The sequence below is a fragment of the Polypterus senegalus genome, chromosome 12 (genome assembly GCF_016835505.1).
Source record: "Polypterus senegalus isolate Bchr_013 chromosome 12, ASM1683550v1, whole genome shotgun sequence".
Lineage (NCBI taxonomy): Eukaryota > Metazoa > Chordata > Cladistia > Polypteriformes > Polypteridae > Polypterus > Polypterus senegalus.
Window position 1 is genome coordinate 104,672,576 of NC_053165.1, and position 20,746 is coordinate 104,693,321.

A 20,746-nucleotide genomic window follows, 5' to 3' on the forward strand; every position below is an offset into this window, starting at 1 on the left:
CATACTGTAATTAAGCATTTGATTAAATTACTGCACATTCCTTAACATTTTTGGTTTTTCCTTGCCTTGGCAGTGGACCCATTATGTATTGGTCCGGGAATGAAAAATGTAGCCATTGCACATTGTCTGTTAAGAACCACACAAGAGCGCTATTTACCAAGCACAAGGAGAAATCACGTGCTTCTGAAGAAAGAATACAGCAAGATTATGATAAAAAAGGGGGTTTGATTTACTCGGTTGTAAAGCATTCGCTATAGACAAATTATTTTCTATAACTTGGTAGAATTTTTCTGTTTTTTTAAAAAACATGTTTTAGGCATCTTTACTCACTTCACTGGTGAAAGCGAAAGCAAAGTGGAATCGGGAAGTCTTGCTATGTGGCAAGCCTGGAGCGCCTACTCATGTGACTGAGAGAGCCTGTTTGCTTGTAACTGCCACTGCTTGACTCGTCAGACTCCCGTGATGAAGACGCTCGTTGTGCTTCTGTCACTCAGTCTATCGTCAGCCTCTCCTCATGTAGGTAGGTACCAATCTGGTCAAATATATGGGACTCTGCTCCTCGGATGCGTCGGTTGTCCACAGGAGGAAATACAAGATGAGTAAAGCAACTTATAAGGATAGAATTGCTAGGGTTCCAGCAGATGCAGGAGGGACAATTGAAGAAATTATACATAGACGCTTATAGGGATCGAAGAAAAAAAAAAAAAGAAGCTAGTGTTATTTCACTTCTGTAAGGTAATTCATCCATGAGCAACAAGATAACAAGGTATTGAAAGGTTACTTATTAGTCTTGGTAGTGCTAGCTTTTCTGAGAAGCGGCATTTGCTCTGTTTGGCCACAGTTTCTCCATTATAGGCTACTCCTGCTGCCTGCACGATCCATTGTGACAAACGTTCTGTTTTATGCTTACAGCTGTTTTACCTTTGAAATGTTGGAATGCCATAAATTGTGCCCCGAATGTCTATTTATTGTTACGATTTTATCTTGAAATAAAATAGACTGTCGCTTAAACTTCACTACTGTATTTGTTTGGACTCCGTTTCAAGTTTTCAGTTCCCTTTTCTTGAAAAGATTTTTTTCCAGTTGGTTGGTAAAGCATATCTATATATTGCAAAACAACCAAGAATCCTGGACTATAGACTCTCCTTTATAGGCACGCGATAAAATTATTATTAGTGAATCACTAGTTGCACAATGACTATCGGTCCAAGTGTATGTGGAGGGTGCAACAGGCACGAGGTGGATCCCCAAGGGCAAAATACATAATGGAGATCTGAAACTTTTTTTCTTTTCTTTTTTTTAGACGAACATGAATTCAAAATATGGATGTCGCAGGTAAAGCAACTTTTCGCTTCCTTGTCTAAAAATAACCCTTGAACCATAACAACAGAATTACTGCCTAGAGCTGGTACTGTTTTGAGATTATGACAACAAAGAAGGTGACATGTATTACGTTTACTTTAAAATGAACACTGAAAGGGACTTTCACACTCGGCATTTGCCTATTGAATGCATGGTTTAGCACATGAGTAATGTGACAAATTAGTTGTTTGTGACATGCCTAAAAAAACGCTGTAGATGCTCACAATTACTGTTTTTTTTATATGTATATATAGATTTTTATTGTGTCTAGTGAATTGAATCACAATGAGTGAAATCAGCCATACAGTGCATTCAGCATATATCAAATATCTATTATCCAGGGGATCAGGGGATTTAATGGGAAGTAACCAGTCGCCCAAACTCAGCTCAGGTTGGGGTATACAGACAAAGTCAGAGAGGCCAGATTGCGTTGGTTTGGACCTGTGCAGAGGAGATATGCTGGGTATATTGGAAAAAGAATGCTAAGGATAGAGCTGCCAGGCAAGAGGAAAAGAGGAAGGCCTAAGAGAAGGTTTATGGATGGGGTGAGAGAGGACATGCAGGTGATGGGTGTAACAGAGCAAGAGGCAGAGGACAGGAACATATGGAACAAAATGATCCGCTATGGCAACCCCTAACAGGAGCAGCCGAAAGAGGGAGAAGAAGAACCAGTCGCCCATACTGAAGCATTCCCAAGGTTGCAGAGGTTCACCATGTTTTATAAATAACAGCATTAGTAAATGTTACATTCTACAGAAGTTTTGAACATTTTCTTGTAATGCAAGTTTTATTTTTTTTTTTCCAATATTAAATAAGAATGAACACCTTTTTCCAATATGTTATGGTAGATGGGGTAAAACTCTTACAATGGAGCATATTTAGTAGACATTTTAGCAATGTGGTTTTTAACATGGTTTGCAACAACAGATTGTTCCTTGAGAAGAGAAATCCCACTGTGTTTTACTCCAGATAGTGCTGCTAGAGAGTTAGGGTGTGTACAAATCTGTCTGAAAGGGAAGCAAACATTTTATTTCAATAAGTTCCTTACCCAGAGGCTTGTGGCTGACAGTATTGTTTACAATTTGAGTCCTGAGCAAGGTATAGATTGGATAATGTAAGTTGAGATAAAGGTGCATGATGCACAACTTTGAGCTAAATTAGACCATCTTTTGCACAAACTGATTAAGAGTGGGGTTTTTTTTTTCACTATTATTTGAAGTTCTAATTAAAAGATCCTGAACCAGTGCTCTCGGATCATCTCTGGGTGCCCTCATCTGAAGACAGTGTTACATTTGGAGATATTTTGGATTGTCTATGGAGATAATTTAGTTTAAGCGGCACAAACTGAAGAAAGATTTAAGAAGTTTAACAAGTTTCTTTTAGAAAAATCTCTGACTTGCTTACAGTTAAAGAAATGTGTTAATAAAAGATTATATTTGAAGTAAAATTGATTTAAGGATGTTTGTAATGCCTATGTTTTTTGTAGAGCTCTGTGGTGGCACTTGCATACTTGTTACCATTTTTAAACACATCACTGAGTGGCTATGTTGTCCTTGTAGCTTACAGTTTATTTCAATGTGAGATATAAGAAATAATCTGCATTTTCAAATATGATTTATATGTTTGTCAGAAATTCAAATGGATATCTTCAGAGATAAATTAGTTTCCACAGAAATATCAGTTTATGTGGAGATAAATTTATTTACTAGTTTCATTTGCAATATTTGGTATTCCAAGTTGCAAAATGAGTGGTAAATGATCAGAAATAACAATGGATTCATAATTCTGTGATTTGACAGATGAAATATAATGAACAGGTGAGAAAAGAGAACGTTTTCAAGAGTATGAGTAGGAAACCTCTATGGGTCTGAGAGCTGATAATCTTTGACACTCGTACTGTAAGATGTAACTAAGGATGAGATATCTAAATCATTTCTTAATACATAGTTAAAATCTCTTGTCATTATAAGTTTGAGGCCCTGCATGTTGGAAATAAAGGGAACATTAACTCTAAATTACGTATAATCCCAGTTGGGTGTGTACATTTTAGTCAGGATTAATTTGGTTTCATTGAGTCCTACAACTGGTACACTATAGCGTCCATGTGAGATAAAAAATACTGCTGAGGGCATGAATGGGAATTGAATTCTGAATTGCAATGCTCATTTTATGAATTGCTATTCCCACTTTTAAGTGTTTTGCCATAAGTACAGCTGAGTATCTTTCTGTTATCTTTAATATTTAGGTTTGTCATTTGCAAAAAAGCTATGCCTAAGTTCAGACAATTAAGATATAAGTACTCTTCCTTTTCAACAAGTGATTGAGGCATTTGACATTCCATCTTAAAATGTGTTCATTGATTTAGTTTCAAAAAAGGAAGCTGCAAATATCCCATAAAAAACTTTTTATGAGTTAATGTGGCATCATACCATATATACAGTATAGTGTTTGTTGGAAGTTTTAGTTTTTGTAGGAGTTTTACTACTTTGTATATTTTATCAAGCTTGCTATCAACTGTTTAAAATTTTCAGGAGCTGGACCCTGCAGCCTATAAGTAATATCTTGAAAAAGCTGTGTAGTTATCAAAGAAAGTCATAAAAAATAGTTCCTCCCTACTTCCCTGCCACCCCATCCATTGTTGCCTCCCCAAGCAGGGATACGATCCAACATCACAAAGTCCCATCTTCTGACATAGGCACAACAAAAACAAAGATGCAACGCATTAAAGTACCTGGTAAATTAATCCATAATAGATTTCTCAAAGACACTAGCAGCTGCTTGATGCCAATATGCACTGCTTTTCTTTCCATGGCTTCAGGACACTAATCAGGAAAAATACTGATCTGATTTCCATTGAAAAAGATTGCCATTTTACACCCTAGCAAAGCACATTTTCTTTAACCTTCAATTCAACCAGCTTGACAGTAAAACCTCTTGAGGAGTGTGATGTGCTCCTTCCACTATAGTTCTTCTCTAATGATATCTTCAAGAATTTTAGTGAATAATTCCACTATGAATTTTGCAGGATTTTCCTGTCCTGAAGCAACCAGCTTTCTGAGTCTGTTAGTTTATCCTACATTAATTTATTAATGATTTCCAGTGTAATAAGGTTATTGTTTGTGTCATATGTGGTGTTATGGGTCCACAGCTCGCTGAGCAAAGGCCATTTCTTTTTAAGTAAATAATCACCGCACTCGAGGTGGCTTCATGAGGGGGCGTAGTGGCCATAGCAAGCCACGGGGTGATCTGCGGTGTGGGCGTTTCTCACCTAGTGCACAGGTGAGGGACTGCCCACATCCGTGATTGTTCCCGTGGCTAATGTGCTGCAGCTGCTATGGCCCCTCGCTGTTTAAAAGAAGCGCGAGTCGGTTAGGAAAGAGATCAGGAAAAGAACGAGAGAGAAAAGGAAGAAAGGATGGAGGTTATAGGGAGTGAGGAAGCAAGTCGGTGCAAGAGAGAGAGACACGCGGTGCGTGTGCGTGGACGAGCGATCGAGCGCTCATGGGCAGCTGCGAGAAGTCTGGGTGTTAGGCCTACACCCAGGTGTTGATGTTGGATGTCGCTCCCGCTGAGCGATCAGGTAGCGGGAGTGACCAGGGGAAGGCGACTGGCCGCGGAAGGCCAGAAAGGCAGCGGAATTCGGGAGGCTTGGAGTGGCAATCCTTGGTGTGGGCATCCTGGAGACCAAGGAGTCCAAGTCTCGAGGATGGGATGAGTGCCAGACCGAAGTCAGGGATCGGGAGGTCTCCAGTCTCATGAAACGCAGTGAGAAAAGGGCAGCTGCAGGGAGCGTCTCGCCTGTTGCATGGGCCAGTATGGGAGAAGCAGGTGAGATGCCAGCATAGCACTGGGCTTGTTGTTGTTTTTAAAGACTGCTTCCTGAATGAACGTTTTAGCCTCATTTTTAAAAGGATTGTTTTTTTCTATTGTTTTTAACCTCCACATGTTTTATTGGATTATTTATTTGAACTTGGAATTGCACAGCACTATTTATTGAACACTTTGTTTTTGATTGTCTTTGTAATAAAAGCACTTTGCACATTTATACCATCCCCTTGCTCAATTGTTTATTGCCTCAACTGTCTAGCTCATCGGTGACATTACCGACGGTGTTGGGTTCAAGTGCTTCCAAACAGTGATGGGCGCATGGAGCCGAACCCGCATCGTCACATCATATGGCATATGTTCCAGTTGTGCAAAATTTATACCTCAATCTAATTCCAAACCACATTTGTTTTATTTCCATCCTGTTATTTCTACATACTGCATTCTGCTCTTTGTGATCCATTCATCTGGTTATGTGGCTGATCAGCTTTTTCAGTCTGATCACAAGATCTCTCAGGTCTTTCAAGTCAGCAGCATATTGTTGCTGTCAAACAGGCTTCAGCCAGGTATTTAGGGTATTGCATAGGTCTCTCCTGCCACTGCACTTTCTGGCTTCTTCCACTGAAACTTTGTTCTGGGATAAATCCATTCATTAACTTCTATTCACATGAAATTAATCAATTAAGACTCCTGATTTGAGGATATTTTACAACTCATAATTCTACTCTACTTTGTATACAGTGAAGTGACACTGGGAATGCACACATCTCCAAACATATGAGAATGCAAAGGCATTAAAACATTAACTTTTTTGTTATTTATCATTTACTTTAACTTTTAGCTTATTACATCTTTGACTTATTTGAATAACCTAAAGTTGTCATAGTAATGCAGCAATTCAAATTCCTTGGCTTCTATTTGCCTGTGTGGAGTTTTTCCGTTATCCCTGTATGTAGATGGGATTTCCTCCCACATGTCCAAAGATGTTGGTAAGGGTGATTGGTGATTCTAAATTGATCGTAAGTGGGTGAATGCATGTGAGTGACCCCTGTGATGGACTGACGCATTATCCTGCGCTGCTTCTTGTTTAGGATGGTGTTGCTGAGATAGTCACCAGCCTCTGTGACCCTGAATTAGTTAATTCTTGGACAAGTAGAAGTGCATGATTATCATTATTGCAGTGCGTTTCCTTTTAAAAGGGTATGTAATTACTTAGTATAAACAAGCACAATCGTATGTTCTTCCAATGACTTACAAATGATATATAGTGCTGATTGCAGACACCTTTATAAAGTATGTTGTATAAAATTTACAGAATTTTTGAAGCTTGTAAAAGACTGACGTGTTTGTTTTTTGTGTGTTTTTCTAAGTTTTTGTTTTTCTTTTTCAACTTTTCAGTACAACAAACAGTATGATTCAGTGGAATATCATCACAGACTGAAGACATTTATTGATAATAAAGAAAGAATTGACCAACACAATGCAGGAAATCATTCATTCAGAAGTATTTTATTATTCTAATAACTAAGAACTGCACAAAACCATTTTTTAACTGAAAAATTACTTCTTCATATGACAGCCTGATTTTACAATGTATATTTTTTGTTGCAGTGGACCTCAATCAGTTTTCTGACCTGACATTTGCTGAATTTAAAAAACTCTACCTCTGGAAAGAGCCACAGGTATAACTGGTTCTTATTACAGTTTCTTAGTAGTTATAGATGTCAATGGTTCCCTCTGCCTCTTGTAGCTGGAAGCTAAAGAGACCTCAAGCATTTTCTAATGTCCATTCCTGATTGTTTTTGCTCGCCAAGCTAATCTAAATGATTTCCTCTCCAGTGCTGATTTCTGCTTTGTACCCAGTCCTGCATGGGTAGGCTACAGCTTGTTGCGACTATAAAATAAGATTAAGCAGGTTCAGTAAATGTATGATGAATGCACAACTTAATTTACCAACTCTTTTTACATTTTTTGCAGCATTGTATATAATAAATACATATATATATATACTGCTCAAAAGAATTAAAGGAACACTTTTTAATCAGAGTATAGCATAAAGTCAATGAAACTTATGGGATATTAATCTGGTCAGTTAAGTAGCAGAGGGGGTTGTTAATCAGTTTCAGCTGCTGTGGTGTTAATGAAATTAACAACAGATGCACTAGAGGGGCAACAATGAGATGACCCTCAAAACAGGAATGGTTTAACAGGTGGAGGCCACGGACATTTTTCCCTCCTCATCTTTTCTGACTGTTTCTTCACTAGTTTTGCATTTGGCTACAGTCAGTGTCACTACTGGTAGCATGAGGCGATACCTGGACCCTACAGAGGTTGCACAGGTAGTCCAACTTCTCCAGGATGGCACATCAATACGTGTCATTGCCAGAAGGTTTGCTGTGTCTCCCTGCACAGTCTCAAGGGCATGGAGGAAATTCTAGGAGACAAGCAGTTACTCTAGGAGAGCTGGAGAGGGCCATAGAAGGTCCATAACCCATCAGCAGGACCAGTATCTGCTCCTTTGGGCAAGGAGGAACAGGATGAGCACTGCCAGAGCCCTACAAACTGACCTCCAGCAGGCCACTGGTGTGAATGTCTCTGACCAAACAACCAGAAAGACTTCATGATGGTGACCCAAGGGCCCCATGTCCTCTAATGGGCCCTGAGCTCACTGCCCAGCAGCATGCAGCTCGATTAGCATTCGCCATAGAATACCAGAATTGGCAGATGCACCACTGGTGCCCTGTGCTTTTTACAGATGAGAGCAGGTTCACCCTGAGCACGTGACAGAAGTGAAAGGGTCTGGAGAAGCCATGGAGAACATTATGCTGCCTGTAACATCATTCAGCATGAGCAGTTTGGTGGTGGGTTAATGATTGTCTGGGGAGGCATATCCATGGAGGGTCACACAGACCGCTACAGGCTTGACAAAGGCACCTTGGCTGCCATTAGGTATCAGGATGAAATCCTTGGGCCCATTGTCAGACCCTATGCTGGTACAGTGGCTCCTGGTGCACGACAATTCCTGGCCTCATGTGGTGAGAGTATGCAGGCAGTTCCTGGAGGATGAAGGAATTGATACCATTGACTGGCCACCACACTTTCCTGACCTAAATCCAATAGAACACCTCTGGGACATTATGTTTTGGTCCATCCAATGCCACCAGGTTGCACCTCAGACTGTCCAGGAGCTCAGTGATGCCCTGGTCCACATCTGGGAGGAGATCCCCCACAACACCATCTGTCATCTCATTAGAAGCATGCACCGATGTTGTCAGGCATGTATACAAGAACACAGGGGCCATACAAAGTGCTGCATACAATTTTGAGTTGCTGCAATTAAATTTTGGCAAAATGGACTAGCCTGCCACATAATTTTTTCACTCTGATTTTTGGGGCGTCTTTGAATTCAGGGCTCTGTAGGTTGATCAATTTCATTTCCATGAAACGATGTGGCATCCTTTCATTCCTAACACATTACCCAGTCTATATCAGTATAGATATCCAGGAGGATTTATTTTTCCCATTGAGATCTGATGTGTTTTTAAAGTGTTCCTTTAATTTTTTTGAGCAGTTTTATATAAATTTGATAGCTCATTATAAAACTCTCAAGCCTGCATACTCCAATTTGGGCTCACTGGTATGATGTTTATAAAATATAAAAGTGCTGATGGAGCTAACATCACTAAATTCTAAATACTGTAAATCTAAGTAACGTTGCCCTCCAAGTTATTTTTCCAATTGTCTTATGTAGAACTGCTCCGCGACCAAGGGTGGTCACATAAGTAAAAATGGTCCTTATCCAGATTTTGTGGACTGGAGAAAAAATGGAAACTATGTGACCCCTGTCAAGAACCAGGTAAGAATCAAAAACAGAGACGTATAAAAGACAACAAGGCATTATTCAGCCTTTTGGTATGGTAAAATGAAAATGTCTTTCAAATTGCTGAACTTCAGTCAACTTTGAGCCTTAATGTGTTTATTTCTCTGTTTTCAGGGACCATGTGGAAGTTGTTGGACATTCTCAACAACTGGATGCCTGGAGTCTGCAATTGCCATAGCAACAGGGAAGCTGCTCTTTCTGGTAAAGCTTCTTTTTGATTTTAGGTTTGCTATACTGTTAGACTTTGTGGTGTATAATGTGGCTCTGTTTTTGTTATTCTCAGTCTGAACAGCAGCTGGTTGATTGTGCTCAAAATTTCAATAACCATGGCTGCAATGGGTGAGTAAAAACGATTGCATCTCGTAGACAGATTCAGAAAGGGGTCTAATGCAGTTACTTGTACTAAAATGTGCAGTCCAGTGTGTATGTGGTCTTCAATACAAGAACCTATGTTAATTAACCAAAACCTGTCAGATGTTACACATGGGGTGAAACCATTTTGTCTGAGGTTGACAATTATTAATTTTTGTCCTTAGCTGCAAATGGGTGCTATATAGTTAAGTCTAACCTTAAGGGTCATTGTGATTTACTCTGTCATATTAAATTGGCTTTAACTGTTATCATACTGCATTTATCAGATCTTTTGAGTTAATAATTTGTAATCTTGTTTGCAGTGGATTACCAAGCCAAGCCTTTGAGTATATCTTGTACAATAAGGGTCTTATGACTGAGGATGGATACCCCTATACTGCACAGGTAGGTCCTTTCTGGTGGCTATAACATAACTTGCAAAAGGATGTCACTACAATCTGATTAAAGGAAAAACGTTATGACCGTGATGTCATCAATCATGCAAAATATAACCAAATTCTCTTAGACTCTATATCTGCCTAGCAGTCGCAATTTGTTTTCTAATGTGTCAGTACACTACTTCTGTCTGTGCTGACTTGCTTAGTCAGTCCTCCTTTAGTTTATTAAAAACTAAAGCTGAAGCAAATGTGTAAGCAGCAATGACTCTAGTTACAGAGCATGCACAACTCAAATAGCCATGCATTCAGAGGGGGATCTGGTGAAACAGAGTGTTTTATTTTATACTGTATATATAAAATAATCTAAAAAAAAATGTTTAGGCTAAATGGCATGACACATTTGGCAAGTTAGGCTAAGCTCATTTGTCTGTTTGATTTCCACAGGATGGTAAATGTAAGTTCAAACCAGACATGGCTTCTGCCTTTGTGAAAGAAGTTATTAATATAACAAAAGTGAGTATTTTAAGCCATAGTAATCAGTTCCATGATGTATTTTGCTGTTTCTGTCATGTTAACTGCTCTGCACCTTGGTCATGGCATTACATATTTGGAAAACAAATGGTATCATGTGCCACGATGTGCTTTAAAAGTATTTTTCTGTCTGCAGTATGATGAGATGGGCATGGTGGATGCTGTGGCACGAATCAATCCAGTTAGCTTGGCCTATGAAGTAACATCAGATTTCATGCATTATAGTGAAGGAGTTTACACAAGGTAGGAGATAGTATGCATGAGGCAAGTTTTTTTTTTTGTGGAGTTAGGATACTGAAGACACGAAGGCCAGACAGACTTTTGAAAGTTCAAATTTCTTTTGACATGTACAGGACTTTCTATCAGAAAGTCAGTGTCAGTAGCCATTCTCTAGCATCATGCTATACTCAACCAAACAAACTGAGTATACTCATCAATTCATAACATTGTTGATTTGATTTTATCTTGTAGCACTACCTGCCATAATACAACTGACAAGGTAAATCACGCAGTACTAGCTGTGGGCTATGGTACAAAAGATGGAACTCCCTACTGGATAGTCAAGAATTCCTGGGGCCCAGAATGGGGAATAGATGGGTATGCCAAACTACCTCTGTTACTCTATTGCATGACTATTTTAAAAAGAGACTCTAATTATGATAAACACTACACAAAGTAGTAATTCAAAGTGTTTTCTGAGTTCATTTATACTGTAAAGAACCTTATAGCAGAGTCTGTCATGAAATATTACTTCTGAACATTTTTTCACTAACATGAATTTGATTATGGAAGTACTCACTTTGTAAGGTGCGAAATACAAAATTAATTTATATACTGATTTAGATACACATAATAAATTATCGATGCATCAAGTTTCCATCTATACTTCCATCTATAAAGTATTAAGGTTAATGGTACATAGGAACATAAGTAACTTAGGTCAGAGGAAAACATACAGCACAGCCTAAACCATTCATGCAGCATTGATCAGGTTATAGTACCTCATGACCTGATGGTTTTCTATTGTGAATTAATACCCTCCCAGGGCTCATTCCAAGACTGCACATATATATGAATATATTTGTTTACAACTGGCATACATGTACATTAAATAGCTCCACATTTCACTTTTGAATCAGCAACCTTGTGGTTTAAAGTCTAGTGCTTTACTTACTAGGACAAAAACATACAACTAGCAACCTGAAGACAAAAAAATCCATGTGGCTCTGACAAATAAATGTGCTGCTCTGCATGTTAATAATTAAACATTCCAGAAATGCACCATTAAGGGTTCAAATTACATTTACAGTATATAGGTAAATACTCAATAATAAATTAATTTAAGCTCCAGAAGTGTCAAGAGACTTCTGTCATATATATATATTGTTAAGTTATTAGCCATATCTCATTGACATTTGCAGGTATTTCTACATTGAACGAGGGAAGAACATGTGTGGACTGGCAGCATGCTCTTCTTATCCCATCGGTCACCTGTGATGAATCAGAAAATGTGGACTACTAACAAAGTGGATGAACACTGCTGTGATGTTGATTACAATTGTTTGCTACTTGAAACATCTCTGCATATTGCTTATATTTCAAATATACAGTTATTTCTGCAATTACGTATTATGACGTGTTTATTTAATTTAACCTGATATCTGAAAGCACAAATGATCATATTAGCATTTATGTGTTACATGAAATGAATCTAACAATTTATTTTCATACTAAATCACAACAATATTTTTCATGTAATAATTTTGTGGCTGTATTTTTAATAGTGACAAATAAGACCTCTTTTGTTTTTGGCTAAGCTGCATCTTCATTTCCAGATCTTGGCATGTGCTGTGCAATGGCACAACAGTAGGAACTGGTCAAAGTACAACCAGTGATAAGAATAAAGTGTAAGATAATACAACTCAAAAATTGATAATTTAGTGGTTAACAGCTTTCTGTTGTTGAACCCTTTAACAACATTGTAATTCACCCATTTATTTATAAAACTCATTTAATCCCATTTTAATGTGGAAGGCAGGAGTTTATTCCAGCAGCACTTGGAACAATCCAGAAACAACACCAGGTAGCATACTCACTCTTTCTATCCCAATTTAAAGTTGTTAGCTAACATACTGTATATTAACATAAACATCTTTAAAATATAAAACACATTTTAATATAAAATATAAAACACAATTCAAGATAAAATATCTTCTTATATAATACGCTACAGTGGCTATTCATTTGTCTTTCCAGGATTTTAAATCACCTGTAGCTCACAAACCGTTTCATCTATTGACTTGAAATTTGGTACACATATACTACATGACGTCTACTATCCGCTTTCAGGGTGATGATTTTTATTACTCTTTTTATTTTTATTTTACTGTAGAATCAGTTCTCGGCAGCGTGCAGCAGGGTGGCCGTGCGGCGCATGTGTACGGGCGCCATTCTCATTCCCTTCCACCTTTGCCGTCACTTCCCCTACTTCTTCATACCTTTAGTCATTCTTGAGGCAGATTGAAGGCTGTTGTGATGTAGGATTTTGCATATAACTTGATAAATGTTTTGTATGTCTTTATTTATAATTTAGGCAAACCAAGTGGTGAGAGGTATTCATGTTTGCCTTCCCCCATCCCCCTTTTTACGACTGTCTCTTTGTAATTTTATGACAGGATTTGGGGGGATGTGTCTTAAACCAGTTTGATCCCCCACACAAAGCCAGGTTAGCTTAATATATGGTCTTGGGGGGGTTGAGGTGTTAAATGTACTATTTCCCCCATTGGTCTGAGGTATGGCTGTTTGGAATTGGCTTGTCTCAGAGGCCTTCAAGTACCATGATGTCCTATTGGTTCTAGGAATTGGAGAGAACATCTATAAATGTACTTGCTCAACCACATTCTCTCTCTCTCTGACTGACCCACATATGATGATGAAGACAACACAATGAAGAGCACAGCTCAGCAGCCATATTGAACAGACATGTGGCTGAAAGCTGAGCACCAACGATGCCTTAACTAGAGACATTTTAAGTAACTGCAAGTCTGTGTGCCACCTGAATTACACATCACCATTTTATCAGGTTGTATGGTTGCCAATATTCAAATGTACTTTGCATTTTGTTATTATTTATGAATATTATCAGTAATACATTATTTTATGTGTAACTTAACTCCTGCTTGTCTTTTTACTACATCTAATTGCCTGAGGTTATAGATATAGAAGGGAAGGTGGGGATAAGTTATATACAGTGGTAAGTCTGTGAGATTAGGTATTCTAAGGCTACATATTAATAATACAATAGGGGACAGTAGAGCAATATATATATTACTCTACCAAGATAAAACAATTGGCGTAGTCGGGTAGGATTTTGGGGTAACCAAGTTTTGCACCCTGTTTGCAAATACTGTTTTGATGTATGTGTTTGTTTATGTATGTGAATTTTAGGGCACCCAGTGTACAAATGCGGTGGAAGTAAAACATTGTTTGGTTGCTGAATGGAATATAACCAACAAAGTGTAGAGACTTCATGTGTGTCACAAGGACACCCGCATGTTTGTTAGTACTGGTGGTAGTGAGTCCCTAATTAAAGTGCTAGGGAGTGGTGAAAGATGCATGCGTCATTCATACGGCATTTAAGTGGTTAAAGTGCTAGGGAGTGATGGGACATGCATTCATTATTCATACGGTACTTATTCGTTTAGAATCTTTGTGTATGTATGTGTATGTTTGCTTACAGGGGCAAAAGTAGGCCAACCCATAACGAATTTGGCAAATTGTATTAGAGTAAATTGTAGACTTAGAAATGCCTAAGTTCATTTTAAAGTCAGCCATCTTCCAGTGGAGTGGCAGAGGAAGCAGGCTAAAGCTAGGAAACCTGTAGTTCAGGTAGAGAAAGCAGAAGCTGAGCTGAGTGTGCCACAAAATGGAAGGGGGCTGGAAGGATTAAAAGCAAGAAAACAGAGATCAGGTTTAAAGAAGACAGCTGCTGTTATAAGAGGTTTACTAGCTTGTATTATTGGTAATAAGGAAGATCATGATAAGGAAGAAAATAGCAAAGTGAATGAAAGTGAAAGTTGTGGAATGTTGAGTGAGAGTTTTGAAAGATGTAACAGTTGGTGTGATAATTGTGAAGTGTTAGCATGTAGAACACCGCTGCTAAAGTAGAAAGCAGTGAAAGAAGTGGAAAAAGAAATGTAAACCCCATGGTGAAAGTTAGGGCAACAGTAACCAGATCGGACTGGAACCCTAAAACATGGGTGGGTGACTTACATGAGACAGATGTGTGCTCAGATAAAGAGTGGGAATGTGAGTGTGAGGAAAAGGAGAGAGATGAAAGGAAGGAAAACAGCAAGGGTGTTTTCTTCCTTTATTCTCCACTGCACCACAATCTCCAAGTAATTCTGAGGTCTGTCCAGTATTTAAAGAGCATGCTACACTGATAGGTATTTCACCACTGTTAGGAAAGGTAACCAGTGCTGCACTGAAATTTGATTTAGGACAAAGAGATCAGATAGAAGGCAGAGGAGCTGGTGAGTGTGAATGGCAATTGTTGACTAGAGGGCATGAACTGGATATTGGCTTAAGATACTGAGTAAAGAAAGTGTGGAATTAAAACAAAGAACAATGGAAATGAAAGGAATTCAAGTGCTTGTGTGTGAAAGGTCTGAATGTGCTAGTGCAAGAATGGCTGAGTTGGAAAGAAAGTGCACCAGTTTAGGAGTTGGTTTGAATGAAACAGGACAAGCCAAAGAACAAAGGATGGGGGATGGTGCAGCAGGAAGCTCAGCTAGCAAGCCAGGAATGCACAGGGGTGTGAGGTCCTAACAGCTGTGCTAGGGCCAGCAGTAATTAAAAAGCACACACACTTAGGTTCAGTAATTGAAACCTGACTGACCAGTTGTTCAAAAGACAGCCTATGACTCTCCATGCAATAAAATGGAGAAAAGTGAGCTGGTCTTTAGTAAAGAACACAGGTCAGTTTTAGCAGAAATGCTGGATTTAGAACTTGGGTTCTGGAGAGGCTTCAGCCCACACTTTCAGGTAGTAGTTACCATACAATAAAAAGGACACACAGGCAATGAAAAAAATAGAAGGGTAGCAGGAAGACAGGAAAGGAAAACAGTTATTTCTGTTTCAATTTTCTGGCCTTTTGCAATAGTGCTACTTCTATTGTAAGGTTTTTATGGACTTTGGTTTGGTGCAGGTAATAAATAGTGAAGGCAATTAGCAGAGTAAAATCCATGCAGGAGATCGGGTTACCATTGGCACATTGGAGTGGCGTGGCACTAGTGCCAAGCTGTTCCAATGAATGCCTGGAAGCAAAGTTTGAGTTTTGGCACCAGGTCGACAGCCAAGAAAATGAGATGGACAGAAACTGCTTTGTCACCTTCCATTTTGCAGACCTGCCTACATAGCAGAATGAAGAAAAGACAACACGTAAAGACTAAAGACAAAGACATGAAGAAGAACTGAAGAGACAGCAAGAAAAAGACACTTACTGGGGTTTAAGTGAGTAACAAGTCCACAAGTCATGCAATAATAGGACTAGTCACAATAGCTATAGTTTAAAAGGAAAGGTTTGTTCATTACTGCAGCAAATTTATATTCCAAGGGGTGGAAACTGAACAAACCAGTTAGGAATGCCAAAATAAGGGGATTCATTTTATGCTCATAAAGTATACATTTTAGGTATTAATTAATTAAGTGGGATAATTAATATAAGAAAAGGTATACTGAGCAAATTGGTGAACTTTTCAGGAAAGCAGGTGCAGCTGGTACATTTGCAAGACATATGGGCTCCGATGTTTAGGTATAGTCTAATTGGGAAAATATGGAAGCCCTGCTGAGATTGTCGGCTATGGTGCAGGCACAGGACCAGTGGGCCAATTCTAACCTGAGGTGTTTAGCACAACGAGTATGCATATGGTGAGCAAACAACTCTAGGGGTGGCCTACGGGGGGAATGATGAGAGTTGCATAGCTTTGATGTCTCATGGTGGTGATGCCAGCCTATACTGGTAAAGGCTGATGGCAGTCAAGAGTTGCACCATGGGTAGGAAAGCACAAGAGGCAACTAAGTCAACCCCAAATGTGTGCAGAGGGCCACAAATGTTGGTTTGTGAACAGTTTATGCAGTGGCACATGTGCTGTCACTTGGGCAGAAGTGGTTGTACTGGCACCTGTGGCATGTTACCTTTCAAATTTTGATGTTAATTGTACAGCTGCATATGCGTAAACAGATAGTTTGGGACAGGGGTCTAATTAGCAGTTAGACAGAGAACAAGTACAGATTAAAAATTCACACAATAGACTCAATTGTAGTGGGCTAGTTTAGTGGAAGGTGTGGACTTGTCTCATTTTGAACCACCAGATCTGATGACATATGGAGACTGCAGAAAGAGTTGACGCAAGCTGGAGCAGATACAAGTCATCGGGAGCACTTCCAAGTTCTTCAGATTGTCTTTGAAATAAAGAAGATATGTAATGGACAAACTTTTAACACTGGGAGAGCAAATACTGCAAATCAATGCACAAGTTATGCATCAGACTCTTGAAACAATTTAAAGACATTGTGTATAAAGACACTGTACAAAACATTCATCGGGGTGGAGTGTTGTGATGTAGGATTTTGCATATAACTTGATAAATGTTTTGTATGTCTTTATTTATAATTTAGGCAAACCAAGTGGTGAGAGGTATTCATGTTTGCCTTCCCCCATCCCCCTTTTTACGACTGTCTCTTTGTAATTTTATGACAGGATTTGGGGGGATGTGTCTTAAACCAGTTTGATCCCCCACACAAAGCCAGGTTAGCTTAATATATGGTCTTGGGGGGGTTGAGGTGTTAAATGTACTATTTCCCCCATTGGTCTGAGGTATGGCTGTTTGGAATTGGCTTGTCTCAGAGGCCTTCAAGTACCATGATGTCCTATTGGTTCTAGGAATTGGAGAGAACATCTATAAATGTACTTGCTCAACCACATTCTCTCTCTCTGACTGACCCACATATGATGATGAAGACAACACAATGAAGAGCACAGCTCAGCAGCCATATTGAACAGACATGTGGCTGAAAGCTGAGCACCAACGATGCCTTAACTAGAGACATTTTAAGTAACTACAAGTCTGTGTGCCACCTGAATTACACATCACCATTTTATCAGGTTGTATGGTTGCCAATATTCAAATGTACTTTGCATTTTGTTATTATTTATGAATATTATCAATAATACATTATTTTATGTGTAACTTAACTCCTGCTTGTCTTTTTACTACATCTAATTGCCTGAGGTTATAGATATAGAAGGGAAGGTGGGGATAAGTTATATACAGTGGTAAGTCTGTGAGATTAGGTATTCTAAGGCTACATATTAATAATACAATAGGGGACAGTAGAGCAATATATATATTACTCTACCAAGATAAAACAAAGGCTTAAGTGCCATCTTAAGTGAAAAATTAAAGAAAAAGTACTAAGTAATTGCAAAACAAAAACTAACTTAATCAGTTTTAATGCGAAAAGATGCTGACTAAAGAAGAGGAGCAGCGGGCCGCTAGAGTGGAGAAAAGAAGAGCAGCTCAGGAAACAGCAAGCCGATCAACCTCTGAGCAAACGAATGGTAAACAGAGACAGAGAAAGAGGATGAAAACTAGGAATGCTCAAGTCAAGTGTATTTACTGCACGTTATCGTGCAGTGCGCCATTACTGGTGATATAATAAGGGCTGGAGCTAGACTTTTAAGAATATGTCATTAATTAAACAATAATACAGTACAACATAATAGTATTACTGCATCCTTATACTATTACTTTTTAGTCATAGTTGGGATCCTGACATTATGAGTCTTTCTGAAGAGCAGATTACACAATTTAGGATGCCTGACAACACATAATTCTGGAATATTCTCCTTTTATCTATATGTGAAATGTTATTTGTTGTAATGGTGGGTTCAGAAAACAGACAGCAGTGGGAGTAAATTCCACACCATTAAGGCATTTTAAAATAAAACTAAAATCTCACAAAGTGAAGGGGAATTGGTTCCCACTGTTGCCTCGCAGCTCCAGGGCACAAAGTTTGAATACTAATACACTCGCAGCTTGATTCTCTTTCCTATGTCTGTATGTGTTTTCCTCCAACAACCAAAAACATTGATGATAAACTAAGTGAATACTCACTCCACACATGTAATACCATTCTAAGAAAAATGTCTATGCCCCTCGCTGAGGAGTGAAAATTAAACTTCTAGGGTGTCATGTTTACAGAACTGGTGACTGAACCGTGAACTGCCTCACCTGCTGAAGAAAATCAGCCATGGCCAGTACAGTCTAGCCTGTGTTTGATGTGGGCCCCTAGGTACTTGTAGCAGTGCACCACATCCACTCCCTGAATAGTGACCAGGCACAGAGACAGTTTGGTGCAGCAAAGGTAAATAACCAGTTTCCGGATTTGTTGATGTTAAGTTGAAGACAATCTGTTCACATGAAGAAACAAAACATCTCCACTTGATTCCTACTATGTCTCGTCCTTCTTGTCAGTACACTCCATTAGAGCAGCATCATTAGGAACTTTCTGCAAGTGACATGTCTTGGTGTTATATTTATAGTTTGAGGTGTACAGGTTGAAAAGAAAATGACACAGTACTGGTTCTTGTGGTACTGTAGTGTCACTCGCATCCATATCAGAGACAAAGCCATTTAGCCTCACATACTGTGGTCTGCCCAACAGATAATCCATTATCCGAGATACCATAGGCTACACCTGCATATCTCTGAGTGCACGCCTGAATAGGGATGGCTGGATGGTATTGAAGGCAAAAAAAAAATCAAAACACATATTCCTCACAGTGCTGCCTGCTTTGTCCAAATGGGAATAAGCCCTGTGGAAGTGACAACCAAACAATAATAACACAAACTTGGTAACATAGCCAATTATTTTTCAGTGTCTACAAGGCTTTTTCATCAGGGTATGGCATGAAAGCCTGATTTACAAAGTTTTCCTGAAGAGCTTTTTCCTCATACCTTGTACATGCATTTCCTTTGCAGCATAACATTTCCAAGTTAAACTGGATGCCATCTATTTAAGCATAAAAAAATCAAGTATACCACATGGTTCCGCCTTTCACCATTACTGTTTAATACAGGTATTTAATACCTGTTTAATAAAAGTATTTGTGTCAGTGATATGCCAAAAGCAGAAGGAACCACATTATCTCAGTACACTGATGACACTGCAGTACAGTACAAATCCTAACAACCTTGGGTACTGTCCCAACAACTATCCATAGCTGACAGGTGAAAAATGAGTTCAGAGAAGGGCACAATTCTGATTAGCAGAACCCTCATTTGAAAAGATCACCATGTTCATTAAGGACATCCTATGGTGTAGATCAAGAAAAATATCATAACAGAGTAACAACAGGTCAATGTCTTACACAGAAAACACACTGAAACAAACATAATAAAGACAAAGAAAACCCTCAATCAAGTCTACTCATTACTTAACAGGAAAAGCACTCTGAGTGTAAAGAACAAATTAGTTCTGTACAGATGCACAATCAAATCTCAAATATGTTATGCTGCACCGGTGTTGAGCATGCAGCTAACAGTCACGTAGTATCTATACAAATTCTACTACTATTCTTGGATGTTCCCTGGTATATGCCAAATAACATTCAAAACTGCTAAAACTTGAGTAATCGTCCACAAGAAGATACCAAAACTATGGTAATAATAAATCACCCTGCAAAAGGCACAGAGGAATAAAGAGCTACCTTGAATGAATGATATTGTGGAAGGGCAATTTGTCACCATACAAACCTATCCAGTCTTTGACATTATAATACAAGTAGCACCATAAATTAGACTAAAGTCACAGGGATGAAAGTGAGAAAGGTACATGAGCGGAAGGTTTCAGTCTGGGAATTTGAAGAGAAACGACTCTAGCATGAGAAGAACATGCAAACTTCACACTGACAATGGCCTGACTAAGATTTGAGCACGGATCACTGTTCCCGAGGCAGCAGTACAAACTGCTTCTCCAACATAACCGCTCCGTGAATATCATAGTTGCATAATTTGACATGAAACAAAACTACATCTTCAGTTCCGAAAAATAATTTACTTTAATATTTGTAATTTTATTTCTTACAATATGCATTTCTATGTTGTGTCGTTTACTCTTTCGTGATAACTTTGCATGGTAATGCTGTGAGGTTATGCGGCATTCGTAACGCCAATAAATGAATGAAAATGAATATCAAACGCCGCGAGTCAACTCCACCTACCCGGGCCGCCCATTTGAGTCAGCTCCACCTACTCGAATTGAGTCTCGCGCGGGAGAAAACTGAAGCTCACGCTGACGTAGAGACCGGCTCTGTCTACTGCGCAAGCCTTGCTAC

General features: G+C 38.9%; 1 protein-coding gene across 1 annotated transcript; it reads left to right on the plus strand.

Annotated features, from left to right (window-relative positions):
- The first annotated feature begins 352 nt into the window (after nucleotides 1–352).
- ctsh (cathepsin H) lies at nucleotides 353–11,969 on the plus strand. Its single transcript, XM_039773102.1, has 12 exons — nucleotides 353–520; nucleotides 1,304–1,335; nucleotides 6,586–6,691; nucleotides 6,799–6,869; nucleotides 8,939–9,043; nucleotides 9,182–9,268; nucleotides 9,351–9,406; nucleotides 9,742–9,823; nucleotides 10,261–10,329; nucleotides 10,484–10,590; nucleotides 10,819–10,944; nucleotides 11,769–11,969. The coding sequence occupies exons 1-12, from the start codon at nucleotides 463–465 to the stop codon at nucleotides 11,842–11,844; spliced, it is 975 nt and encodes a 324-aa protein (XP_039629036.1). The 5' UTR covers nucleotides 353–462; the 3' UTR covers nucleotides 11,845–11,969.
- The last annotated feature ends 8,777 nt before the right edge of the window (nucleotides 11,970–20,746 follow it).